This window comes from Pelobates fuscus, chromosome 2 (genome assembly GCF_036172605.1).
Source record: "Pelobates fuscus isolate aPelFus1 chromosome 2, aPelFus1.pri, whole genome shotgun sequence".
Lineage (NCBI taxonomy): Eukaryota > Metazoa > Chordata > Amphibia > Anura > Pelobatidae > Pelobates > Pelobates fuscus.
The window spans coordinates 305,266,120-305,288,427 of NC_086318.1; the positions used below are offsets into that span (position 1 = coordinate 305,266,120).

Genomic DNA, 22,308 nt, shown 5'->3' on the forward strand with positions numbered 1-22,308 from the left:
CAGCAGCGGAAGTCACAGCTGGCTGGCCTCCTGCAATGGTAGGCGTAAACTTTTGGACAGATCTGCGTCCACCTATGATCCAAAAGTGTGCAACTTAGGTGGTGTAGTTCTGGGGTTGGAAATAACTTCCTCCACAGGGTAAAGCCTGGCCTCTTTTCTTACCCCTAAGGCCTCTGGAACTTACTTTGTAAGCCCTGCCCGCATGTCATGTGGCTGCACAGTGATAGGTCATGCTGAAGCGACAACCTTCTGGAGGAAGTCAGTGCATAACCGATTCCTTCCACTGTTTTCCCCTCATAACCAGATCCTGGAGAAGAATCAGACATCTGGCAAATAATAATAACTAAAAATATTACCTGTGGTAAAGTATTAAGAAAAAAAGTGCATTGTTAAATTCTATAAGAAACCAGCAAAACAGCTTTAAAACAGGCTGAAGACCACACTTATCCATGTCTGGAGACCCTGCAAATACTTACCAAATAAGTTTGGGATGTTTACTGTAACTTTCCCCTTATTTTAGGAACTTTCTGGCAATTGCCCATATCCAAGATGGCTGCCACAACTTGTATTCCCAGAATGCAAGTCATCTGTATTAGGCCAAATAAGGCACAAACTGCACACATGTGGGCCTATTCCGAGTGCGTTTGCTGTTTAGAGACCAGGGAGAGGACTCGGTCTGAAGCCTACATGGCCCCTAAACACCCAGGGAACCGGGAATAAATCACTGGGACCGAGGGGAAGCAAAATAGATAACAAAAGTGCCTGCAAGGAAGTTTAACCCCTTAAGGACACATGACATGTGTGACATGTCATGATTCCCTTTTATTGCAGAAGCTTGGTCCTTAAGGGGTTAAAAGGCAAACATGTGCAAAAAGCCAAAGTTTAACCCCTTAAGGACCAAACTTCTGGAATAAAATGGAATCATGACGTGTCACACACGTCATGTGTCCTTAAGGGGTTAAAGTCACCACAGTCTAAAGGCCTCAAGGTACAGTTTCCAAAATGTATCACAGTTTTTAAAATATATCAGTCTTCAAATGCAGTGCAGTTTTCCAATGCACTGCAGTTTTCCAAATGTACTGCAGTTTCCGATGACTTGCGGTATTACATGCAACAGTATTAAATGCAAATTTAAATGAAACAGTTTTAAATGCCACACAGCTAAAATGCAACACAGCTTAAATGCTTCCTATCAAAAGGACAACCACATAATGTACCACGATCTTAAAAATAAGGTACAGCTGTATAATGCACTAGTTTAAAGATATCAAAGCTTAAATGCATCACAGCATAAAAGCACAGCTGCATAATGTACTACAGTAAAACAGGCAAATAAAATGATGAAGATAAAAAAAAAATATACATGTCCGTAAATAAAGGGAGCAAATTGCTCATGTCCTAAGGGCTTTAGGACAGGAAAAAGACTGAGGACCTTAGGGATGGAGCCTCCTTTTAAAACCTTGGTGGTTTTTGTGTCCTATCGGCTGTAGGGGAGGAGCTAACACATGTGTATATGCTGCCATGATTAGCCAGGAAATAATATATACTTAGATCATATATATATATAACATATATGATCTAAGTATATTTTATTTGTAACTGTAGTTTATTTTTTTAACTAATGTTTTATTTTTATTACAGGAGAGGGGCCGAGACAGTGTCAGCCAGTGATTTTACATCACTGGCTGACACACAGGATCAGTGATCACAGTGACTGGCTGTCACTGTGATCACCTCCTGCAGATCGCGGTAATTGGCCACAGGGGGAGTGCCTGGGTGGCCAGGCATGCCCCCCACTGCGATTGCAGGGGGATCCTGTTTGTAGTTACATGTGTCAGCCAATAGGCTGACACATAGTAACTCTGATTGCAGTGACAGGCTGTCACTGCGATCAGATCGCAGGGAGAGGCTGTCTCTGCATTCAGATCGCAGAGACATCCTCTCACTGCGATCAGGCTGAGCAGATCACGGTCACTGACCGCAGGGGGACTGCCTGGGGGGCCAGGCATGTACCCCGACCGCGATCTGCTGCAGGAAAATGCCGCGGCTCCATGTGTCAGACGATTTTAAAATCGGCTGACACATGGTAAATACCGATCGCAGTGACAGCCTGCGGTCCCCAGGCATGCCCCCTGACCACGATCTGCAGCGGCCATGTGCCGCCGGCCTCGTAGGGGGCAAGACCGCCCAGGGTGTTCTATGCCGCCCTGCAGCGTTTAGAGGTAACTGAGCATACTTAGGGGGAATTTATGACAGTGGCACTTATCAAATGTAAGAAATACCCAGCAAAAATGCAACATGTATGTAAAAAAAAATATTTATTTTTTCTCACCACAAGATTTGAAATAAATTGGTGAACAAATGGTGGCAAGTTAAGGTATAATATAATTCCTAATAAAAACCCTGGAGCATCTGCTTTCTCAAATGGAAGGCCTTTGTGGGGTTATTTGAACAGTCAAATGGTTATAATGCCACAAAATCAGACATATGACCATCTATGAAAATTCCAACTATAGAAACTGAAATAGCATGGTCTGCTACATGGCATTGTAGCTTCACAGAATAGGGGCAAAGGTATACAATGGGGGTATCGTTGTACTCAGCAGATGGAGTTGAACACAATATGGGGTTCTGTACAGGGATAGCACACACTAGCTTTACAAAATACACATTACAAAAACCTTGTTATATGTGTATATGCCAAAATAGAGAAAAACAAAACCACAATTTTACTCCAATATTTAGCAGAGATTGGCGGTGAAATGGCTACGTAAAAAGTGTCAAAATAACCTTAGGTAAATAGCCTGTGATGTCTACTTTATATAAATATATACTTTTGTGTGGCAATTTTGTTTCCTGTAATGGGTATTAAACTTCCAAGACAAACATACCAACTTCTAAAATTGTTTCACATTGAAATTTTATTTTAGACCTTGTAGTTTGTGACCTGTAACTTTAAATAAACTGAAAAACTACACATATTATGTACTTTGTAAATCAGGACACACACATTAATTGATTTTGATTTACTTTTCCTAAGCTGGACATAATATGCACACATTATTATTGCCAAAAACTGTGGAAAAAATCTTTTTTTTGTTTTTTTTCCCCATTATTTTGCATTTTTTTGTAATAAATGAAAATTTATATATGTATATGTCACATCAAATGAAAGCCCTTTTTGTTGTCTAAAAAAACGGTATAAAATATGTGTTGGTACAATAAATGAGAGAGATGCAAATTGCAAACAGGAAAAAATGCAAAAATTGCTTGTGTCCTTAAGGGTATGTCCATCTTCTAAAGCTGCGTCCTTAAAGGGACTCTCCAGTGCCAGGAAAACAATTTGTTTTCCTGGCACGGCAGGTCCCCTCTCCCTCCCACCTCTTATCCCAGGTTGCTGAAGGGGTCAAAACCCCTTCAGTGACTTACCAGAGGAAGCGACATGTCCCACGTCGCTGCTTTTTCCTCCGCTCACGCTCCTCTCCTTCATCACGTCAGCCGGCGGGGAAGACTGATCATGCCCGCTGGCGGGGGAGACTGATCACGCCCGCCGGCGGGGGAGACCTAATGAGCATGCGCGGCAATGCAGCGCAGGCGCATTAGACCTCTCCATAGGAAAGCATTGAAAATGCTTTTCAATGCTTTCCTATGGGGATTTTAGCGACGCTGGAGGTCCTCACACAGCGAAAACCTGTGCTAGAATCCTGGAAGTGCCCTCTCGTGGCTGTCTAGTAGACGGCCACTAGAGGAGGAGTTAACCCTGCAATGTAATTATTGCAGTTTATGAAAACTGCAATAATTACACTTGCAGGGTTAAGGGTAGTGGGAGTTGGCACCCAGACCACTCCAATGAGCAGAAGTGGTCTGGGTGCCTGGTGTGTCCCTTTAACCCCTTAAGGACACATGACATGTGTGACATGTCATGATTGTCTTTTATTCCAGAAGTTTGGTCCTTAAGGGGTTAAGGGGTTAATGGTTTGGAATGTCCCTTTAATAATAAATGTACTACAATTATGTTGTATGTGGAATGCGCATAGAGTGAAAATGAATTTCAACATCACTGCTATAATTACATATTAAATGTGACCTAGATTAGAATCATATTGTTTTAAACTCCTCCTAATGGCTAAGAATTAAAAGACTGTAAACAATTGAGAATTATTTTCTCTGTAAACACAGAGAAGATCATCATGCATCAGAGGCTCCTTATATATATTCTCTCTACATCTTTTTTTTGGACATATGTGCTGTCGTGTGATATCCGTGAGCTCCCAGCAGCTCGACTACCAGGCGATATAATGATAGGAGGGATCTTTCCCATTCACGAAGGGGTTGCTAACTTGTTAAACCATTCATATACTGATGACTTCATCTGTACAAGGTATGCAGATTTATGATCCACATTTTAGCATTTATTCAATTAGAATGCTTCAAAGTAAACAATGATCAAGTCCAAACAAACAACTCACTAGGGAGCAATAGAGCACTGATATACACTATTCATATTAAGCATATTAAAAATGTATTGTTTCATTGTCTCTATTTGATATTAAATACCATTTGTTTCAAACAGAAAATTGCTTGAATGCTCAGTTGAGATTCTTTAAAATCACTTTGCATTCCTCGCAGTTCTGATTGTTGTAAATAACCCACGTTGTCCACTTTGAGGACATAGTATAGATAAGATTTCTTAATTTTAGTAAAAATTTCCATTATGACGGTTCAGGACCGTCATCAGTCCTCAAGGGGATGTTTTTCATGTCAGTCCTGAACTGTCTTCGGTCATGAAGCGGTTAAACTAAGGTTGGTTTGATGAATATAGTACCCAATTTTTACACCCAACTGGCTTTCATGCAGACAGCTGGTCCTAGCACTTCCTAGTTTGTTTAGCTCCGTGGAGCTAAACTGAAGAGGCAGGTAATTGCCCTGAGCACCTAAATTGCAAATACTTCTCATTGAGCTGCCTTGGGTACACTGTGATTGAACAGCAACAGAATGTATGGGCTAGATTAGAAGAGCAGGGCTAGCAAAAGTATCACTCAAGAGATCTGCAGATTTTGCAAACTGTTTTTAGATATACTCCCACTGATATATACATATATATACATAATTACATAAATAATTTCATAAATATACACATAGACTTCAAATATATAAATATGTATATATATTAAAATTCTACATGCATATTTATGTAATAATTCTACATGCATATATACGTAATTTTATTGATTGCAATTTAAGGGACCTGCCTGACAACCCAGGACGAAAGTCCAGAGAATTTAATTTGCTAGCACTGTATTTAACCCTGTAACTTTCCATGACACCCTAAAACCTGTACATGGGGTTACTGTTTTACTCAGTAAACTTCGCTGAACACAAATATTAGTGTTTCAAACAGTAAAACATATAACAGCAATGATATTGTCAGTGAAAGTGACTTTTGTGTATTTATCACACACAAACAGCATTTTCACTGATGATATAATTGTTGTGATACATTCTACTGTTTTGAAACACTAATATTTGTGTTCAGAAAAGTCTCCCGAGTATAACAGTACTCCCCATGTACAGGGTTTATAGTGTTTTTGAAAGTTACAGGGTCAAATATAAGGCTTGATTTTCCTTTTTTTTTTTTTTACATAGAAATTTGCCAGATTGGTTATTTTGCCTACGAGAGCGTAAGGTAGCCCAGGAATGAGAATTACTCCCATGATGGCATACCATTTGCAAAAGAAGACAAGCCAATGTATTGCAAATGGGGTATGTTGAGTCTTTTTTTACTAGCCACCTAGTCACAACACTGGTCAAAGTTAGGGTTCATAATTGTGTTTTGCATTTTTAACACACAAACAAATATAAATGCTAACTTTGGCCAGTGTTTGTGACTAAGTGACTACTAAAAAAGACTGGTCATACCCTATAGTGAATACCCTGGGTTGTCTACTTTAAAAAAAAATATGTACATGTAAGGTGACAGACAGAGATTTATGACGGGTAACAGTGTTACAATGTCACTATTGATCAATTTTAAAAATATATATTTTGAAACAGCAATTTCCTACTTGTACTTATAGCTCTATAACTTGCAAAAAAAGCAATCAGGACAAGACTTTGACATTTTCAGCAGTTTTTTTCATTAGCTTTTGTAGATGAGTAAAATGTTTTTTAAGTAAAATAAAAAAAAAACGTTTGTTTTTAATTTTTCACCATGTTTTATTGTTTTTTTTTTTTTAAGTAAATTATATGACATGATACAAATAATTGTATGTAAAGAAAGCCCTTCTTATCCTGAAAAAACTATATATAATTTTTATGGGAGCAGTAAATGAGGGAGAGGAAAATTACAGCTAAACACAAACACCACAAAAGTGTTAAAACAACCCTGGTCCTTAAAGGACCACTATAGGCATCCAGACCACTTCAGCTCAATTAAGTGGTCTGGGTGCCAGGTCCCCCTAGTTTTAAACCTGCAGCTATAAACATAGCAGTTTCAGAGAAACAGTTATGTTTACATTGAGGGTTAATCCAGTCTCTAGTGGCTGTCTCCTTGAGACAGCGATCCTCAATGCAAAAATCGCATTGAGGACATGCTGGACGTCCATAGGAAAATATTGAGTAATGCTTTCCTATGGGCGGTTTGAATGCATGCGCAGCTCTGGCCGCGCATGCACATTCGGAGCTGACGTAGGCAGGGGATGGAGAGGTCACCAGCGCCGAGGAAGCCTGGTGCTGGGTTAAGGTAAGTGGCTGAAGGGGTTTTATCCCCTTCAGTCCAGCGAGAGGGGCGCCCTGAGGGCGGGGGGGACCTAATAACTCTATAGTGCCAAGAAAACGATTTTGTTTTCCTGCCACTATAGTGCTCCTTTAACGTACAACATGGCCAAAACAGTCTAGTCCTTAAGAGGTTAATAAAGCAGTTTTAGTTCATAGAACATGCACCTTGAGTTTAACTGCTCAAATCTCTGCCATTTAGGTTTTACCTCACTTTTATTTCTGTTTATGCAACCCTAGCCACACGCCCCTGGCTGCAACTGATTTAGCCTACACTTAACAAAAATAGTTTCTTTTTTAATCCGATATTAGCTTACTTTATACGTTTTTATATCCTAAACTATAGCCTGTAGGGTCTAGCAGGCTATTAACAGAGCAGCAATTAATACATTCTCAGTGAAATAGACTGAGCAATAAAGGAAGTTGTAACATTAGCAGGGCTATTCACAAAAGTAAGAATTCATGGTGAATTCAAAGTGAATTTCAAATTTAAGGTCAAAATAGCTGAACTGTGAAAATTCTCCAAGTCATTTATGTAGCGTTACTTACCTTATCCGGGTGCCGGCCGCGGTCCTCTATTCAAGCCGCGCGCGGTCCTGCGGCTGCACGAGCCGCGCGCGGCTCATCCGACTCTCCTAACAGGAAGACGGGCAGTGACCGCGAGATGCGGTCACGTGTCCCGCCTGCAGCTAAGAGCGCGCCGCGAGTCTCGGGCGCGCTCTTAAAGAGACTGTGGGAGCCTAAATTGCAAAAAGGCTCCCCTTGGCTCCTGTCATGCCAATCACCCCATACACTTACCTGTTGGGGGTGTGGAAGTGACAGGAGCCAATCACATTAGTTTGAAGGCTACTTATACTTACCCTTTTCCCTTAGTTCCTTGCCCTATCGTGGTTTCTGCTACAGTTCCCTTTAGTGCTTGTTGTGTTCAGTTGTGTTCCTCCGTATTTGACCTTGGCTTTGTATTCTGACTTCGTTTTCGCTTTATCCTTGTCTGTTCTGTTTGCCGGCTTGCTGATTCCTGTGTACCAGACCCCGGCTAGTTCTCGTTTACGCTGTCTCTTTGTGCCCTTGACCTCGGATCGTTCCTGACTCTGTACTTCTCCTATTACGTCGAGTCTGGCCACTCTAAGGTCCGGTAGACGTATCTCTCCTCTGTGCTGTCTTCTGTTTGGCTGGATCCTGCGTGTAGGGGTATATTCTCGTTACATTACGATAGGGCCATGGACCCCGCAGATTTAGCTCAACAGATGGCGTCCCATGAGGCTAGATTTGTAGAGCAGGATCACCGTATGGATCAGATAGCTCAGGCGCTTCAGACGCTCTTAGCTAGAACCATTCCAGCAACCACACCCAACCCTCCTACACCCCTGCTTCCTGAAGTATCCACTTTGCCTACTACTTCGGCCCATTTAACACCTCCTCCTAGGTATGGAGGGGATTCCAAGACATGCAGAGGGTTCATTAACCAAATAGAGTTTCATTTTGAGATGTATCCACGTTCGTTTCCCACAGAGAGGTCTAAAGTTGGGTTCTTTATGCACCAACTTACCGACAAAGCACTAGAATGGGCGAATCCTATTTGGGAAGCTAATGGACCTATGGTGCATGACTTTCACAGTTTTCTTACAGCATTTCGCATTGACACTATGAAAAGGTCTAAAAATGCCGCAAGAGCATTAATGAGAGTTAAACAGGGTTCTAGGTCTGTGGCTGATTACGCTATTCAGTTTCGTACTCTTGCCTCACAGGTAGATTGGACCAACAATGGGTTAACTACTGCCTTCATGGAAGGCTTATCAGACTCTATATTGGATGAGGTAGCAGCTAAGGAACTTCCTGTTGCTTTAGAGGACCTTATTGACTACCTCATTGATATAGATAATAGGATTCGTGACAGGCTCTATACCAAGAACAGAAATAGACGTTTTGTTACACCTATTCACCCCAGAGTTGATACTCCGGAGAGTATAAAAGTATCTGAAGAGGAACCTATGCAATTAGGGGTTGCCAAACTCTCTGATAATGAAAAATTACATAGGGGAAGGGAGGGACTATGCCTATATTGTGGTAGGAGAGACCATATGGTAAAGGAATGTCCTTTGCTCCCGGAAAACTCTCGCACCTAAGACCTTATAGGGGACTGGCCTTGGGTGTGATTTCTAAGTCTCCTACATTGCCTCCTAACCGACTGCTTCTCCCTGTTTCTTTACATATGGGAGAGAGTTGTATCGTTGAAAATATATATGCTCTGGTTGACTCTGGGGCAGCTGAGAATTTTATAGACTCTAGTTTTGTAAAGAAAAACAACATTCCCATCAGGGAGAAGGAGATACCCTTGGCCGTTGAGGCCATAGATGGTAGACCATTGATATCTCCAGTTGTTACTCATGAGACTGCACCGTTACACATGTACACAGGGGTTTTACACTATGAAACCATTCGGTTCCAGGTTATCACCTCTCCCTCTTCACAGTTAGTGTTAGGGTACCCATGGTTACGTGCCCACAATCCCATTTTTGACTGGGAGACAGGGCAGATAAAATCATGGAGTGAAGCCTGCCATGAGTCATGTACTATTGAAGTCACGCCTGTGAATTCTATTAATGTTCCTACCATTCCTCCTTTGTCTACGGCTATACCCTCTCAGTATTTATCTTTAAAGACTGTCTTTGATAAAAGAGAGGCTGACAAATTACCGCCTCACAGACCCTACGATTGTGCTATTGACTTGTTGCCTGGCACTATACCTCCAAAGGGCAGGGTGTACCCTCTATCGGTTCAAGAAAACCGTGTCATGGAGGAATACATTAAAGAATCATTAGACAAGGGATTTATTAGGAGATCCTCTTCTCCAGCTGGAGCGGGGTTCTTCTTTGTATCGAAAAAAGAAGGTGATTTAAGACCATGCATTGATTATAGAGGTCTTAATAAAATCACCATCAAAAATGCTTACCCTATACCATTAATAACAGAATTGTTTGACAGGCTCAAACATGCTACGGTATTCACCAAATTAGATCTTAGAGGAGCATACAATTTGATACGTATAAAGAAGGACCACGAATGAAAGACAGCCTTTAACACTAGGTCAGGTCATTATGAGTATACCGTCATGCCATTTGGGCTTTGCAATGCCCCAGCAGTATTCCAAGAATTTATTAATGATGTCTTAAGGGACTTTATTCACTCATTTGTTATTGTGCACTTGGATGACATTTTAATATATTCTACAGACTTACACACTCATCACAGACATGTTACGACAGTTCTGAAGACCCTTCTTGCTAATGGTCTTTATTGCAAACTAGAAAAATGTCTATTCGACCAATCCGAGGTCCAGTTTTTGGGGTATTTGATTTCCGCTAAAGGTTTTCGGATGGATCCCCAGAAGCTCGCTGCGGTCATAGAATGGCCTCTGCCGCAAGGTCTGAAAGCCATCCAGCGTTTTCTGGGTTTCTCTAATTATTATAGACGTTTTATCAAAGGTTTTTCGTCTATCGTAGCACCTATTACTCGTATGACTAAAATGGATGGCAATACACGTGCCTGGTCTACCGAGGCACTTCAGGCTTTTGACTTTCTTAAGACTACGTTCGCCTCTGCACCTATTTTACAGCATCCTGTCCCCTCATTGCCATATATACTTGAGGTTGATGCTTCCGATATAGGGGTAGGTGCTGTCTTATCCCAAAGAGAGTCTCCTGACAAGCCATTGCATCCTTGTGGCTTCTTTTCTAAACAAATGTCCAAAGCAGAAAGGAATTATGATGTGGGTAATCGCGAACTCCTTGCTATCATTTTAGCACTCAAAGAATGGAGACATTTGTTAGAGGGCACTAAGGATCCTATCCTCATATTTACGGATCATAAGAACCTATCCTACCTTAGCGAAGCTAAAAGATTGTCTTCCAGGCAGGCTAGGTGGTCACTGTTCTTGTCTCATTTTAATTATATAATCACCTATAGGCCAGGTGATCGGAACACTAAAGCGGACGCTCTGTCCAGACAGTTCGAGACTATTGACAAACAGGAGATTGATGGTACTCCTGTCATTCCCCCAGACAGGATAATAGCAACTACTATATTGTCTATTTCCTCGTCCCTCTTGCAGGCCATACAAGCGAAACAAAGCATGGCACCTAGCGAGAGGCCTAATGATAAATTGTTCGTTGACGTTCCCGAGAGACGGGATATTCTGTCACTGTATCATGATACTAAGACTGCTGGACATCCTGGTATTTCCAAAACGGTGTCAGCCGTTTCTCGGTATTTTTGGTGGGATACCTTACGTAAGGATGTCACTGACTATATAAGTGCTTGTACTACTTGTGCATGTATGAAATCCTCTCGTAGAGTTCCTTGTGGGCTGTTGCATCCATTACCCGTTCCCGAGAGATCTTGGTCTAATCTATCAATGGATTTTATTGTTGAATTACCCCCTTCGAATGGTAACACAGTCATCCTAATGATAGTAGATCGGTTTTCCAAAATGGCTCACTTTGTGTCTCTTCGCAAGTTGCCCACTTCCAAGGAACTGGCTCTTATCTTCACTAGAGAAGTGTTTCAATTACATGGTATTCCCTTATCTGTTGTATCCAATAGGGGTAGCCAATTTATTTCCAGGTTCTGGAAAGCCTTTTGTTCGGAGATGGGTATTTCTCTCTCATTTTCTTCCGCTTACCATCCCCAGTCTAATGGAGCTGCTGAACGTGCCAACCAGTCTCTGGAGCAGTACCTCGGTTGTTTTGTGTCTCACCATCAGGACAATTGGTCTGACCTGCTTCCTTGGACTGAATTTGCTCGGAATAACGCCACTCATGATTCTTCCGGCAAAAGCCCTTTTTACGTTGTCTATGGCCAGCATCCCGTTGTTCTTCCGGCTGCATTCTCCTCACAGGGCATGCCAGTTCTGGATGAACATTTGGCTGGTTTGCGTAATACTTGGGAGCAGGTTCAGCATTCTTTGGTGGACTCTGCTGCCCGCCAGAAGGCTCAGGCTGACAAGCATCGCAGAGCGGCTCCTTCCTATGTTGTGGGGGACAGGGTTTTGCTTTCCACACGGAATATTCGCCTCCGGGTGCCTTCTATGAAATTGGCTCCCCGCTTCATTGGTCCTTATCGCATTATACATAAGGTTAATCCCGTTTCTTATGCCTTGGGTCTGCCTAAGAATCTGCGTATACCTAATGTCTTTCACACCTCGTTATTGAAGTCTTACGTACGCAACCGCTATACCCGGCATACTCCCCCTCCCCCTCCTGTCTCTGTGGAGGGTCATGAGGAGTTCGAAGTGTCTGCTGTTCTTGACTCTCGTTTACTTAGGGGTCGGCTTCAGTACTTGGTACATTGGAAGGGTTATGGGCCTGAGGAGCGCAGTTGGATTTCTGCGGATGCTGTTCATGCTCCCCGCCTTGTACGTTCTTTCCATTCGCGTTTTCCTGCCAGGCCTGGTCCTGCCCGCCCGGAGGGCGTGTCCTCAGGGGGGGGTACTGTAGCGTTACTTACCTTATCCGGGGGCCGGACGCGGTCCTCTCTTCAAGCTGCGCGCGGTCCTGCGGCTGCACGAGCCGCGCGCGGCTCATCCGACTCTCCTAACAGGAAGACGGGCAGTGACCGCGAGATGCGGTCACGTGTCCCGCCTGCAGCTAAGAGCGCGCCGCGAGTCTCGGGCGTGCTCTTAAAGAGACAGTGGGAGCCTAAATTGCAAAAAGGCTCCCATTGGCTCCTGTCATGCCAATCACCCCATACACTTACCTGTTGGGGGTGTGGAAGTGACAGGAGAGAATAGGGTAGCTGTCCCGTAAATTATCAGGAGGATAACAAAAGAAGGTAAAAAGAATGATATATGATTAGCCTGGTGGCAAAACGCGTGATTCAAGGGCTCTAGGACACCCAATCTATTTATTAGAATTATTATTTTTTTTCTACCTTGTTTTTCTGTTTATTGCTAGCATTTTAGCGTTTAGTGGAGGTTGCCAATTTCTCAGAATCAGCTTAGCAATTTGGGGTATTTAACAGGTGCCCTCGAAGGCACAGACAGGACTTTGAACGAGCTATCTCTTTCTGAGATTTAGTTTAGCGACTGGGGGGTCATTTATTTATGTGTCCTTGTAAGTAAAGGTAGAGTTTTACCTTATTATGTTTAATGCTGTGAACATCTTTTTGGTGTCATTTTTATCCAACATATATCATTCTCTCTACCTTTTTTTGTTATCCTCCTGATAATATTCTGGACAGCTACCCTGTTGCCCCTCCCCCCTTTTTCTCTTCATCTGCTACAACAATTTTTTAAACAACACACCTTCACTCCCCATTACCACTTTTAGACCTATACCTAATAAAGTTAATCTTTATTTGTATATAGTTGAAAACCCCACTTCCTTATACATTGCATTACACACTCCATTGTCACCTTTTTTGCCTAACTCCATTTTTTATGGGTTACCCCCTTCCATTAGTGTGTGCCTAATAATTATCTCATTTTCTGTCTTTCTATACATATTTCTTTTTTGTTTTTATGTAAATTTTGTGTTTGTATATAAGTTTAGCTTTTTAATAGTATGTTTGTATGTAATGTTTGCATTTGCGTGCATTGGTGTGTTTGGATGTAGTGTTGGCTTTTTAATGCAGATGTACATTTGTGTGTAGAGTGGAGGGTGTGTTTGAGTATTTGTATATAATTTTGGAGATTAAATTCAGGGGTATTTTTGTATGTAATGTGTGTGTTTGCAGGGATGTGTGTGCATGTTGTGTTGGGGTTTGATTGCTGGCATGTATGCACTTACACTGCCACATACATACATACTTACACATATAAACATGCACATTTACACAGATACACATACAAACACACCAACCCATACACACAGATACGATGGTACACACACTGACACATACACATACCTTGACACATGTACACGCCTTTGCAAAAAAGAGCAAAAGGCACACACTTAAACAGAGGGAATACTTCCAGAAAAGGTTCACCAGAAATGGAGGACCAATCCCTGAAGACATCAAATGGAAAAAATAAATATCCAGGTACACCTGAGGTTTTTTATAAAACACAGTCTTTTTTTGGAAACAAGGAAGTGAAGATTCCACTTCCTTGTTTCAAATAAAGACTGCCTTTTAGAAGAAACCTAAAGGTGTGCCTGGGTATTTCTCGTTTCCTTTACACATACACACCTTGACACATATACACAGATGCACATACACACCCAGATAAATACACTGGCACATACACACACTCACATTCACACAATGACACACAAATAGACACACTGGCATATACACACAAACACACATACATACAGATTCACACACACACATCTTGACACACAGTTACACACACTGGCACGTTCACACTCAGATACACACACTGACACCCAGATATTAAAAAAAACTGCTAGATACACACACTAAAACACAGATACACACACACACACACACTGGCACATACACCCAGATACAAACCATTGCACAATCAGAAACACACAGTGACACATGCTCACACATTGACAAGCACATAATCACACTGGCACATATACACACAGATACACACTTTCAGGTACATACAGTCAGATACACACAGTGATACATGCACACACCTTGAGCTCTTAAACCGGCATGGTGCCTGACCAGGTCCTTCTTCAACAATGCAAATCGGATGGACAGCCCGATGGGCAAATCGTGGCTGAACACAAGTTTTCTTCTCGCGGAACCCCAGGGTTTGGCTGAACACCAATTGGGAAACCCTGTCTTAATACATCCCCAAGACAGTGGAAAATGCTTGTTTGGATTCAAATAATACAGGAGAAATATAGACTAATAGAAATATAGTAGAAAATAGATAGAAAGTAACAAATAAAGGAAAATAGACAATGTAAAATAGAGATGTTGCAGAATGAAACAGATATGGTGCAAAGAAATACTATAGTGAACAAGATAAATATAAATAATAATATAGGGATAATTATAATTGTATTATTTATTTATGCTGTCTCTTTTCAAGATACATAATCTACTTTGAGCACAATGCCTTAATTATTAAAATAAAAGGGCCTGAATAAGCACATAATACAAAAGACAATTGTTGTGCAGACAATTTACACCAGACCACAAAATGGTCCTCTGACCCACACAGCTGACCAGCAATTTTCAGAGAGGAGTATTAGATCGGAAGCAGGCTTTGGAAGAAAAATTAGATACATACATGCAGCCATGGTATCTCAATTCTTCAAACGTTAGTGTGTTCAGAGTGTACCTTATATAGGCAAAAAACTATTACACAAGCCGGGTGTGAAACAAATTAGAAAAAAAGGCACTTTGCCCTGAGTTATAAATTACATATTCAAGTAACCTTGAAAAGCTAAAATGTCATGCATCTGGGTTGAAACAAAAGGTGGGGATCTAGTTTTGTTAAAACTGACAGAGCTTGCTGCAGCTATATTAACCCTTACACGGCATCATTGTAGCTTGCCATTGGTACTTAATGTAAGTGGAACACTGCATTAAAAATACTGACACTTGTTTTTCGTAATGTAAAAATCATATTTCATGGTCAAAATCTAACATATTGTGTACTCTTGTTTCAGGATTGGAATAGAGCGCATGATTGAAGCCCTTGCTATGATATACACAATAGAAAAAATTAATAATTTAACACTTTTACCAGGAATTACATTGGGCTATGAAATTTATGACTCTTGCGCTGATGTCTTGAAAGCCACTCAAGCAACAATGAGGTTAATTTCAGAGACTGCTAACATAAACAGCTCCTGCAGCAACACAGAGATCATACCTACTGTCAAAGCTGTTATTGGAGAAGTATTTTCAGAAATGTCTATCGCTGTTTCCAGAATTCTCAGCATCCATTTTATTCCCCAGGTAATAATTAATTAAAAGAACACTATGGGCTGTCTCTCTCAGTGGTAGATGAGCTATAAGTAGGTATGTAAGGTCCCTATATAAGAGCTATAGTAATATGAAAAAGTCGGTTGTGGTGTGCCGGAACCGACGATGCGGTGGTCCTGTAATAAAAAGAGGGCCTACAACCGACCGTAGTCCTACATTAGAAATGGAATAGTAGTAACATAGGTGCAGATTATATGGTGTTGATGTTGGATATAGGTTAAGAAATCGAGCCTTAGTGACAATGTAAAAAATAAACATTAAGGACTAAAAAAAAAAAATGACTGCCATATGTGGGCCAAAATAACTAACCAAACGCACAGTGAATTGTGAATAGTAGCAGTGATGGAGCTCAAATCCTGAGCGCTCTGTGGATCTGAAACAAACATAATACATGTAATTCTGCATCTGACCGCTATCATTGGAATATAATATATACACGTATAAACCCACCTAATTGCTTCTGGAGAGCAAAAACCTTAGAGTCATGACCGAAAGACCAATGGCCTTAATATAACTATAATAAAGTTAGAAGGTAGATAACCACACCTATGGTTTGAACAATGAGAACTGGCAATTAACCTGAATAACACAATCGAGTCACCTACAAAGAGAAACAAGCGTAACGTCATGATTTACTGATAAAGCGTGAAAAATAGTTAACAAGCAAGCGCTTGTTTGACCTGAATTAATTATCACTTTAAAATATCTGCCAAACTACAAATACTATATCAAATTGACCACTAGAGGCTGACATTTAAAACATACAGTATATAACTGAAACAGTAAAGTAAAACAATTTGTATAAAATCGTGTAAAACCTACTGCTAAAATAGGGCGTTCGGTTATAAATATAGGAACGGCCTTTGTCATGGGCTAACTTTCGTATATAACGTATTAACGAAAACCTGCACAAACTAACAGTATGAGAAATACAACAACTTAGTGTTCGTAGGTTTGAGCTGAACAAGTGCTTTCTGTGCATGCTCCCGAAACCCCGCTCAACCTAAGTGGGATACGAACAGGCTGGAAATAGCCAAAATAAAGTACTATAGCCTACTCATGCGCATAGCTGAGAAAATACAGAAAAAAAAATGAACAGATGTATGCGCAAAGAGAGTGAAGCATAGATCCGACCCAAGATGACACTAAGCGGCCGCGACTGAGGTGCATCAGGCGGCATGACTCACGGTTTTGACGATTCAGTCATCGAAGTGACTGGAGCAGGTACGGGAGTCCTGTCGATGCTCTGGAAAGTTTGGAAGACAGCGAAATGGATGACCAGGGGCTGCAGGACCAGGTAAGTGTTCCCACGAGTTGAAGGTAAGTAACTGGCGATTTGCACTGACCGGAAGTCATGGTATGCAAATCCCAGGTGGAAACGATAATGGGGAGCGGTTTGGCATCCTTAAGAAGGGAAACCAAGCCCCTCCCACAACTACAGGTCCAGACACATATATATATATATATATTTGTTTTACATTTAGGAGTCTGGGGGACTGAATGACAGCTCAGACAGTTCCCCTGCAGGCAACTCCATAGACTCCTATTGCAGCCATGTGATCATGGTGATCACATGGCCCTGGTGGCCTGTGCTTCTGCAGGGGGACTGCTGGGGTCTTGGGCAGTCCCACCGACCGGGATTGCCGCAGATCACTGGTTCAGGAGAGTGTAGGTATGTCCACAATCCTAACAGTCACAGATGCCTACCCCATGCCCTGGATAGACGAGATGCAAGATCGTATGACCGGGGGGAATTACCTGACTACCATAGATCTGTGTAAGGGTTATTGGCAAATACCCCTGGAAGACTTTGCATGTGCATTTTTAGATGACATAGCCATCTACAGCCGCACATGGGAGGACCACCTTACACACCTATCTATGGTTCTTAAGCCAATTCAGGCAGCCGGGCTCACCTTAAAGCCAGACAAGTGCCATGGTGGTATGGCCGAGGTACTGTACCTTGGCCATAAAGTAGGTTCTGGACATCAGCGACCAGAATCCGCCAAGGTAGAGGCCCTAACCCCGTACCAAGATGCCGTTACTAGCGTTTCTAGGGACTATCAAAAGTTTGTCCCTGACTAAAATGCCTCGCCAGGCCTCTCAGTGACCTGACCAAAAAGTCTGTTTCCAGACAGGTAGTGTGGTCCCCGGAGTGCGAGGTTGCCTTCCAGAGTTTGATAACAGCGCTAAGTGAGACACCTGTGTTGACCGCCCCAAATCATACTAAGAAATTTCTTGTCGACACAGATGCCTCCATGTTTGGGCTGGGAGCCGTGCTAAGCCAAGTAGGGGATGACAAAATTAAGCACTCATGTAACTGGCAATATCCTTGATCTTATCTTCTCTCATGAATGTACAATCTCCAATTTCTGCAACACTCCATTTCCTCTCTCAGATTGATTGATTCCCAACTTCTATCCATCTTTACTTTCTCCTGTCCCTCACTGACTATCTCCTCATCTAACACTTCCCTTACGACTGCCCTGGATGCTGCAGCCCTGCTCCAAACATGCACTTTGAGAAGAACACGCCCCCAACCGTGGCACACTAAATCAACACGCTACCTGCAGAGATGCTCCCGTTCTGCTGTGCGCTGCTGGAGGAAGTCACGCACCAAGTCTGACTTCCTCCACTACAAATTAATGTTGAGTTCGTACAGCACACCCTTGCCCTTGCCAAACAGTCATACTTTTCCTCCCTCATTAGCTCATGCTCCCGCAATCCCAGGCGTCTTTTTAATATCTTTAACTCACTTCTTTGCCCTGCTGTGGCCACCCCCAAACTATTCTTACAGCCAGTAGCTTTGCATGCTACTTTACCGACAAGACTGAACAGCTAAGGAAATAATTCTCATCACCTCACCCCTCTCTTAACCACACCTGGATCATGCCTTTACTACCTCTCAAACTTTCTCCCAGGCTACTGAACAAGAGGTGGCTGTGCTTCTCCTTTCCTCTTGCCCCACCACTTGTCCGCTTGATCCTGCCCCATCTCACCTTAACAGATCTCTCTCCTCTTGTCTTGTGCCTTCCTTAACACACATCTTCAACTGCTCTCTCTCTTCTGTTGTTGTCCTTGCTGCCTTTAAACATGCTACTGTAGTATCCATCTTGAAAAAAATCATCTCTTGATCCTTCCTCCCCTTCTAACTATCGTCCTATATCCCTGCTCCCTTTTTCCTCAAAGCTTCTGGAAAGACTTGTCTTTACCCATCTGACTTTCCTCAATTCCAAATTTCTCCTTGACCCACTTCATTCACACCTCTCCCCATTGTTAGTCCTTACATTGGCTTCCTGTATCATATAGGAGTCAATTAAAGGTACTAATCCACACCTATAAAGTACTGGCCAATTCTAGCCCCTTCTAAATCTCTTCACTGATCCGCAGAATTGCTACCTATGAGCCAGGGGAACCGTTCAACATTTTGTTTGGTTCTGAACTCCCGAAAGTGACTCTCTCTCCACTCTGCCCATGACCTTCTCCTGTCCGCTGCTCGCAACTTGCAGGACTTCTCGCAGGTGGCTCATTTCCTTTGGAATAGCCTGCCTACAACCATCAATCATTTGAAAAGTGCCTCAAAACCCATCTCTTTAGGAAAGCTTATGGCCTCCCAGAGTAACCTTTACCTCACATACATGTCCCTTGCTCTCTCCTAAAGGGCATCACTCTATTCTCTCCTCCAGCTCTGCTTCACTCTACCTTGTTTGATTGCTACCTCCGATCCTGTTGTGTTTTATGCCCCACCTCCTGTAGACTGTAAGCTCATTAAGCAGGGCCCTCTTCAACCGATTGTTCCTGTAAGTTTTTGTAATTGTCTCATTTATTGTTAAATCTCCCCCCTTGATAATATTGTAAAGCGCTACGGAATATGCTAGCGCTATATAAATACCAGTAATAATAATAATAATAATAATAATAATAATATCTTAACCGAAAACTGTTACCAAGATATGTCAGATATGCCACCTTGGAAAAAGAATGCCTGACTCTTGTATGGGCATTAAAGAAATTACAACCCTATCTCTATGGTCGTCCCTTCATTTTAATGACTGATCACAATGCAATGGAATTGGAACCGTAATTTATCCTTCTGGACATCCCCAAGCCAACCTATCATGGTCTAGGTGGGAATGCCGCACCATGGATTTGGTGGGTAAGCAATGTGACAAAATGCTGTATTTAATTTCTCAGTTAATGCCCCATGTGTTCGGTAGATGAATCTACCAAACACCCCTTGTCTCAACTGAACTTTGAAACCACATACTTAAGTGCTCTCACTGTGTGGATGTCGTTCGTATAACCGAACAACACGTGCTGGAGAAAACGGCGGCCATCTTGTCGCACCAAAGCAGGCAGTGGGACTTGGTCGTCAAGTGTCTAGAACACTGGTGGTTTTATATGAACATCTGCTTCTTTTCCCGACAAGACAGGAGAGCACTGTTTGGTAGGATTGTTTGCACGAACTAGGCGAACAATTGCTACCTATGAGCCAGGGGAACCGTTTAAACATTTTGTTTGGTTCTGAACTCCCAAAAGTGACCGACCACTACCACTATTTCTCTGGAACTAATTTGGGCAGATGCCACATGTGCGGTCAGTCAAAACTTTACCCCGGTGGCGATTCGGCTGTGTTCGTGGGATCTGAGCACTATTTGGACAACTTGGGCGCTCAGATCCAGGCTATCCGGGGATATAATGCTTGTGCTGGTTCATATATATATATATTAAATGTATTTTTAATATTTTATGTGTTATAGTTTGTAACTCTAGTGCCTGGGTGATAATTAGTTTAAGCAATGTACACTAAATTATCTCCCAGGTGCAGAGAATCCAGGGCGTATTGTGGGAGTGTTTGGGGCGTGTTTTACTATGTTTTTGCTTAAGACCCCATGCTGGGGGTCTGTGTATATAAGTGGGCCATTTGGCCGGAATAAAACAATACAGTTGCACCCTTTATCAAGTCTTGACTGATGTTTGGGTATGAGAACAGCGAACCATTGAGTTTTCCCACAACCTTAGAATTAGGACCCTAGGAGAGGACAAATCAGCATACTATGCGAACCGGCTATAATCACTTGAGCCTCTAGCATTTTGGGAGTATATATAGTTACATAGTTACATAGCTGAAAAGAGACTTGCGTTCATCAAGTTCAGCCTTCCTCACATTTGTTTTTTTGCTGTTGATCCAAAAGAAGGCAAAAAACCCAGTTTGAAGCAAAATTTTGCAACAAGCTAGGAAAAAAAAATCATTCTTGACCCCAGAATGGCAGTCAGATTTATCCTTGGATCAAGCAGTTATTACCCTACATTGAAAGATTATATCCTTGAATATTCTGTTTTTGCAAGTATGCATCTAGTAGCTGTTTGAACATCTGTATGGACTCTGATAAAACCACTTCTTCAGGCAGAGAATTCCACATCCTGATTGTTCTTACAGTAAAAAAAACCTTTCCTTTGCTTTAGACGAAATCTTCTTTCTTCCAGTCTAAACGCATGGCCTCGTGTCCTATGAAAAGTCCGGTTTGTGAATAGATTTCCACACAATGGTTTGTATTGGCTCCGAATATATTTGTATAATCTTATCATATCCCCTCTCAGGCGACGTTTTTCTAAACTAAATAGGTTTAAATTTGTTAACCTTTCTTCATAGCTGATATGTTCCATTCCTTTTATTCCTTTTTTTTTGTGAATATTATTTTTATTATTATTCGTCATTCAATTGTAGGAAGCAGTGAGACTCGCAGGTCTCCAGGGTGGGTTACATTTAAAAGGAAGGTATTAATATCCATTCGGGCTCGCAGGCCCACACTGTTGTCGGACTCGCAGGTCCCTTGTATCGGTTCTTATGCATTTCTAACAATACATGTACTTGAGCATGTCATAATTGAAGTGGACCACAATTACAAATATCCTTTGTTGTGTAAAAGTTCATCCCCCCTATGTTTTGGTCCTTGTCCCTTAAACACCCGTCCCACTAGGGGACAGAATGGAGTGATGGTGCAGAGCCTATCCCCACTGCAAGGTGACGCCACGGCATGTGTAGCGCAGAGCCGGGAGAGGTCCGATCCACGTCCACCCTCGAGTCGCTTAGTAACAGCTGGTCTGTGCTACTCCTTGTGATGATTAGCAGGTAGGATGGATTCAGTCACAGATCCGACCCCCCCCCCCCCCCGACTCCGCACGGCAGCGCCGGAGCAATGGCGTACAGTGGGAGGCCACCACCTGCTTTCATAGGTAGGCAAAGGGCACCCGCTTCCCCCAGAGCACCACCGCTTTTGTCATAGTTTCGCTAACACCTTTCATAGGATTAGACAGTGTTCTAGTGCTCGCTATCAATTATTCAGTCCTTACATGTCAGTTGCAGTGCATACTATACTATAGCCACACTGGGGCTCGCAGACTTCCATCCCAACCTCTATTGTTAGGTGACTTGCAGGTCTCTTCCCTCTAGATTGTACCGTCTTGTCTTGGTTGGGCACGTATGTCCCTTGTGTTAGCCTCATATGTGCCATATATGTTTTTAGGGGTGTGCCTTTCGTGTTTTTTGGGTTCCGCGGTTCCGGATGGGTGGTTGTGTGCATTGCATGTCGCCCCTGAGGTTTTTTCAGAGGTGACAGT

At 42.3% G+C, this 22,308-nt stretch overlaps 1 protein-coding gene across 1 annotated transcript in view; it reads left to right on the forward strand.

The window, feature by feature from the left end:
• Positions 1 to 4,190: 4,190 nt before the first annotated feature.
• LOC134586306 (G-protein coupled receptor family C group 6 member A-like) overlaps positions 4,191 to 22,308 on the forward strand; it is a 35,785-nt gene continuing 17,667 nt past the window's right edge. The window contains exons 1-2 of the mRNA XM_063441786.1: positions 4,191 to 4,381; positions 15,369 to 15,660. Coding sequence (XP_063297856.1) covers positions 4,191 to 4,381; positions 15,369 to 15,660 — 483 coding nt within the window. The remainder of the gene's footprint in view (positions 4,382 to 15,368; positions 15,661 to 22,308) is intronic.